Source organism: Exophiala bonariae (genome assembly GCF_035927105.1).
Source record: "Exophiala bonariae strain CCFEE 5792 chromosome Unknown scaffold_69, whole genome shotgun sequence".
In the NCBI taxonomy this organism is placed as follows: domain Eukaryota; kingdom Fungi; phylum Ascomycota; class Eurotiomycetes; order Chaetothyriales; family Herpotrichiellaceae; genus Exophiala; species Exophiala bonariae.
In genome coordinates this window covers 26,524-33,084 of record NW_027042544.1, presented here as the reverse complement: position 1 = coordinate 33,084, position 6,561 = coordinate 26,524, and the positions used below count along the sequence as shown (strand labels likewise).

Genomic DNA, 6,561 nt, shown 5'->3' with positions numbered 1-6,561 from the left:
AGTTCAGGTGCCGAAATCTGCTGAAATCTCACGTGATGAGCGACTGCGGGTTCTGAGGTCGATGAGGTGCCTCCCAGAACTTCCCCCTCGAAAATCCCTCAATTTCCCACCTGGCGAGCAAAATCTACTTCTGCGCTCGACCCAGGGGACCTCCCAGAAGTCAGCATCGCAGCATCGCCATCTGGCAGTTCAGGTGCCGAAATCTGCTGAAATCTCACGTGATGAGCGACTGCGGGTTCTGAGGTCGATGAGGACTCTCCCTCAATTTTCCCCCCAGTAAGCCGATCTCACTTGCCACGGGGAGGTTTTCCGGGTGATCAGCGATTACTGTCGCTTCTACCCATGTGCATGAGTCATATGCAGGGACCGACATTGTCTGTCAAGTCACTTGCCTGAATTGATGAGCCGTGCACGACCTATTCTAGATTTATCACACTAAGACTTAAATTAGGATAGTGCCCATCGCCCCATGTTTTTTAGTCCATCTAAGCTTTTCGCCTGCGCCATGTCCTAACCACAGTAAGATAAAATTTGAATAGTTGAACAAATTTTGGGATTATGATAGGGTAGGTATGACCCGTACCGGAGGGTGCTCAGCTCTAGGCCCGTGGTGCCAAAGGGGCCACGGATTGTACCGGCAATTAGCTGACATTGAATTTTTGACCAGGTGGGTAGATGGACTTCTCGCACCCTTCAACCTGCACAAAGTTCACTCTTTCGTCTTCAATCAACGTGAAGATCCCTTATCGAATTTGTGAGGCTCAGGCGAGAGAATCAAACTCGTGTGAGGAGTGTTGATGACTTCAATCGGAGGGGCGTCTTCATCAGAGGGTGATCTGGTGAACGAACCACACAACACGGTCCACACCCAGGCGGCTTTGCTCATGTGAACCTAGCAATGTTCTGTCGTTCAGGATGCTGACCAAAAGATCCTAAACATTACACAGGTTTGTTCAATGCTGAGCTCGATCAAGATGGCGAAGTTGAAGGATGGTGCGAACCGGCCGCAGGGGGGAACCGAATGGGCGGATTTCTTGTGAGGTGATGAAGCACTGCCTTCCAAACTCATCCAGTGGTGAAGAAAATTTCCAACCAAATGGGGATCGATGATTAGCCGCTCGATTTGCACCAAATTCGCGCTAAGGCGGCCTCTGGCCTCAGTGGTGGTTAGACGCCCCTCCTCTAGACTATCGCTTTTCATATCCACGCACCATCACGTCCAATATGCTTAGTGTGGATGGTTCCATAGTATGTCATTTCGACTGCTGAATAGTATGGCCGCTCAAGGTTGGTCGAGCTTACCATCAAGAATCGTACGAAGAACCGTCCTTCATCGGCCACAATTGGTAGGAGGAGAGCGACCACGAACATACTCTTGCCGGACAACGATCTCAATACTGCCACTGATTGCCACTTGGCCGCATCACGTATATCCGCCCAAGAGAGGATGTTACTGCCTGCTTCACGCTTCCAGCTATGGACGACTATTTGAGGTCACGACAGAGGTCGGCCATGATAAGATGACCGCTTTTCTACTTGAAGTATGCCTTGCGAGCAGTATCGTCTCCAAGCACAGTTATTTCCCAACACTATAGAAGCTCGAGCCTATGGCCTGGTTGAGACTGCTGCTTCTGGCTGCTTATTGTTCAATATCGATCCTGACGATGGATCTGACTGAGCGATGGTCCCGTTGGGAAAAAAATCATGGGTTTCAGAAGCTCGCTACCGGACTTACCGTTCCACCGCTGCCGTCTCTATCTCCTGCCGACTTCGACGTGGTTCGACGGCAAAGCATTCAACGCCAAGGAAATGTGTTCTATGGGATATTGCAAGATGTAGAAGACCATGAGCTTGATGATGTTGACAGCCTGAAAGCAGAAGGCGATGGCAACCTGGGTCAGTTGCCATCGAGGGAAAATGATGGAGCGATGCAAACCGCTTTGGAAAGTGCGTTGTCAATGTCCTCCGCTGTCGACAGTCAAACAGAACACTACGTCGCCCTCAGTCCATGGTATCGACATCGTCGATCTAGCCTAGGCTTGTCTCCTGTAGCTCTCGTGACGAATGACCGCATGCGGGCCACCCGTGACCACATCCCAGGTCTTCACTCAAGTGCCATCCACCTCAACCTCCAACCATCTTTTGGTCTTTGCCACAAGGAAGAGGTGGACCTGCAGCTGACATCGCTCCTTTGGACGGGAGCGCCGGTGGTGTGGGTGGTCATATCACCGATGCACTCGACCAAATTCGAGAGACAACTGGTGGACCACCTTCACATATCGCCCCATTGCAGTCAATTTGTCCGACATCACCAGCTGATAATCCCGCCGTCCCTTTTGGACGCCTGGGAGGTCGAATTCAGCATTTTTGCGCAGGTTGCGGGCGAAGCCGTGAGGTTGAATTATCAAACATACTATTACCAATGGCGCTTGGGTGCAAGTATATCGGAGACCATCAACGGCTGTGAACAGGTCTGGGGTCCGCCGCCCTTCTACCAGTACTGTCAGGTGGGTGATGTGAGATGCAAATCGCAGTCACCCATCACGGCCGCCAATATGGAAATACCTTTCCGTCATGCACGAGAGCTTCGTGATCAACCCGGTGACAGCCTCGAAACCCTGATCATCGCCCCTTCTGTTGAAAGGACCACATCACCGAGCGCCAGATCGCTTGAGTCGGGTAAGTATAGCACTCTTTTTGTTCAGCAAGACTCCCCGTCAGGATCTTCATGTCGTGGGCTGCCCTCCCCGACCATAGGCCCTGAGAATGGCGTTCAAGATGTCGCACAACCTGCTCCAGGCTCAAACCACGGTTCTTTCACCACCCTTCGACGTGCCCGGCAGGCGACACTCCGTCTTCCAGCTTCCAGCCTCGGCTCCAGAGAACCAATTTCACCCGTGAGCTCGACACAGGAAAGTTCAGATGAAGCTTTATCCGGCGATTCGGATGAGCCAGTTGACGATTTTGAGTCGGATGGAGATAACTCCAATCCACCAGCTACACCAAGCCGAGTCGAACGCGCTGCTCTGCCACCATTCCAACCTTCGCTCTCCCAGCTCGAAGCAACAGCGGCATTCCCATCGACAGGGGCGATCCCGGCCTCCTTCGACCCCACGCTACAGGAAGGCAATGCGTTCGGTCGACTCACGATCGGAAGTGGAAGCGAAGGAAGCTCGGCAACGCCGGTGAACGTCAGGAGTCTAGCCCTGCTGACGCCTCCTAGCACGGGAAAGTCGACCCGGAACCACGAGATCCGGGAATCTCCAAGTCGCGAGACGCACGACCGGGAGATTGACCAGTACATCGAATTTGGGATCCAAAATCGGGACAGCATTGCCTGGAAGTACATCTCACCAGAGGATGCGGGAGAAGTGTTGTCCAGGTTCCGGCCTCAGGTCTGGCTCAATACCAGTGCCATTATGGAGACCCTTTCTCATATGGTGGACGCACGACCCGACGTGTACGTTGTGAACGCCCATTCATTCAGTACGGCACTTCGCACCGGTGAACTCGATCCGATTGCTTCTCACTGGGGCCTGGCGACGATCATTTTGATTCCCGTGCATCTAGAGGAGAAGAATCACTGGTTCCTGGTCAGCCTCGATCTCCAACGTCGTGTCATCTCAATGCACGAGGACTCTATCATCCGCAGTGTAGAAGATCTGTTCCTAGATTACCTGCTCGATCAAGATGCGTGGACAGTGGAGCATCCTCAGGTGAGTGACCCTTCAGTCCTTTCGATTTGTTACTAAACATCATCCCCAGGTCCTGGTGAATGATGGACACAATTGTGGTATCATTCTGCTGAGGGAAGCCGAGGCGATCTTGCGACCGGACACGGACATCCCCAATGACTTTAATTTACTGCGGCAACGGTATGTTCGCATGGTCGTTCAAGGTCCATCACTTCGAAATTTTCCTTCAGGGATATCGAACCCGAGAACTCAGAGTTCAGAGCTTTCGCCAGACGAAAATCTTTCCAACGACATGATCCTGAATTCTCCCGAGCAAGAAACACCATTGAGTCATGCGGAATTGGAAACACTTGCCTCCGCGGTCGGATGCGATAGAGTTTTAGGAGACCTCCAGGGTCTGTTCGAGACTCTCCGTGTCACTCCTGTTCGTGGTATCGAGCAGGCCACTCAGCGGTACATCGATGCAAGAGATAATCTTAGGACCGAGGCGCAAAAGCGTGCTTTTGTGGCTCACATATTGGACAGCGAAAGGCCCGATATTGAGCGGGCCCTACGGATCTGCGCGATGGAGTCGGACTCGGCGACTGCGGACGAAAGAGTGGTCGCACAAATGAGCACGCTGCAGTCAGGTGTAAACCTGTACAGCGAGGGGGAAAGCTTGGAAATCCTTGGTCCGTTCCTTGGTCGGGTCCAGAAGAGTCTCGCGGCAATCTACATGGCGAGAATATTTGAAGTGCTGGTTAAGTATTTCCGCGAAGCAAAAATAGCCCGACGGGAAACTCAGAAGAGAATCAAAAATCATGAGAATTACAGGCGTCGGCGCGAAGCTCAAGGTTATAAAGTCACGAAACGACGCAAAGAGGCAGATGGTTTCGAAGCTGTACCAACAAAAGCCTCGAGCACCAGTATTGAGGAGATTTCCGCACTATCAATGGGCCATGCAGACTCGGATGCTTACGATTTGCTGGCGGGGAATTGCGAACGTAAAGAGAAAGATAAAAATCGGGAAAATGTAAGAGTGGCCAGAAATTTGGGATCGCAGCTCCTGGCATATGAAGCTGAAGCCGGGCCCGGGTGGCCCTTGTGGATGTTCATCCCTACAAACCAGATCTCGTCTCCAGCCGATTCGTCTTACAATGTCACCGCGAAAAAGTAAGTCCTTGAGGGAAATTAACCTTGTTGGAAGGCTAACTTTTTTTTACAGATTTCTGAGGCTCCAGGGTGCAGACAAACCAGTACTGGTCGATATGGTCAGAACAAACAATCCACGCCTATGGCAAGCATTGCCAAGATTTGCTGAAAACATCCATCGAATCCTTCGCGGCGAGGAGATCGGGTTCGAACTTTTGCAAGAATTGCGCTGACAGGTCTTTGTCAATGTGGCTTTGCTGGTCTGTGTGGGTGCGTCCATTGATGGGGCGATGATCTCTATCCCGCGGGTACTATATTTAGATTCGGTAGCGCCGTGCTACATAGAAAACCGACGTCCTGGCAGCAGGCACAATTGATCTCAATGTCGGAATGCGTACTCCAAGCTCCAAGACAGCGTTCATTGACTATACTCAATACATCTGGCATATTCGTGGTAGTTTGGGGATGTTGCTTTTGTCCGGGAAAGCTTTCCTCGTAGCCCAGATACTGTAGCATGCACTACAATGGGTTCGATTACGTTAAGTTATCTGGGCTGGCGAGTTGAAATGAGCATACGATGTACCGGGCAATGAAAAGGCAATATATATAACACTGCAGTTGTATGCCCTCCATGATATAGGCATACTAGGAACTGCAAGAAACGTTTTGGATGTTTTAGATCTGCTCAAAGACTCCTTGCCAGAGATATTCACCTGCTTTCTTTGCGAACTATCACTCGTGTGCTGTAAACATTGCACATGACAGTTCCAATCAAATCAAATCAAACCTCCGTCGATTCCATTGCTGTCATCCCGAGGACTTCCTTTTCACTATCAATTATAAGATACAATAGACACTCAGTCAGATTTTGTTCTTTCATACCACTTTAGGCATCGATTCATGTACCGTTTTCCAGTCTCGATCAGGCATGGAATATACCAATAGTGGTAACGTACACTTCAGATCTCTTATGGAGCTCTGGTATGGTTTATATCGAGCAGTCTCAATACGGAATATCACACTTCCCCGGTATTTGACAGAGAACATCATTTCCGCGCTGGAAGAAGCCAAAAAATGGCTAGAATCTGAGGTATACGCGTCGATGCCTATAAATCCCTTTCCTCGAAGTATTGATTCCATTATACTCTCATGGCCCAATTGGCCCCCAAGTCGTATCCTACTCATCTCTGGAAGACTGTCGTATGGACTCATTGCCTGTCAAAATATAGGGAACCATACATAGTTCGAACTGCTTTTGACCTGGTAAAATGGGACAATGCGAGAAAGAGCCGAATCATCTTGAGGTAGGCATGCTTCTTGGACGTGAGACGGCCAGTGTTCTGCTGAACACGTGAAAAGACTTTGGACATGATTGTTTTTCTCTAAAATCCCGTCAACTCTTTGATACTTTTCGAATCCCTGGATGAGGGACTTTGCCGTTGGCCAGACATCCTGCAAGTGTAGGAATCCAACACATGTTCGAGTCGTCGAGCCAAACCCTATCTGAAATTGCTGCTGCCTAAACTTAAAGTGGGGTCAGGGACACACCAGCTTCGGAAGCAGACCTTTCTTTCAAGAACCTAAAGTGGACCATAGGAGCTCAAAACAGTACACCAGTACGGGGTATAATTGCTCCACGTCCACAATCATGTACAAGACTATGTCGTACATATAGTACGCTCGGTATGTTGGCTTTGTGCCCTCACGGGAGGACCTTAGTGCTATTTTGTATGCC

The 6,561-nt window shown here is 50.4% G+C and overlaps 1 protein-coding gene across 1 annotated transcript; it reads left to right on the top strand.

The window, feature by feature from the left end:
• Positions 1-1,664: 1,664 nt before the first annotated feature.
• LTR84_012030 (uncharacterized protein) lies at positions 1,665-5,059 on the top strand (the record flags this gene model as incomplete). Its single annotated transcript, XM_064855555.1, has 3 exons — positions 1,665-3,716; positions 3,766-4,847; positions 4,900-5,059. 3 exons carry the CDS (start codon positions 1,665-1,667, stop codon positions 5,057-5,059), a joined length of 3,294 nt encoding a protein of 1,097 aa, XP_064699806.1.
• Between the last annotated feature and the right edge of the window lie 1,502 nt (positions 5,060-6,561).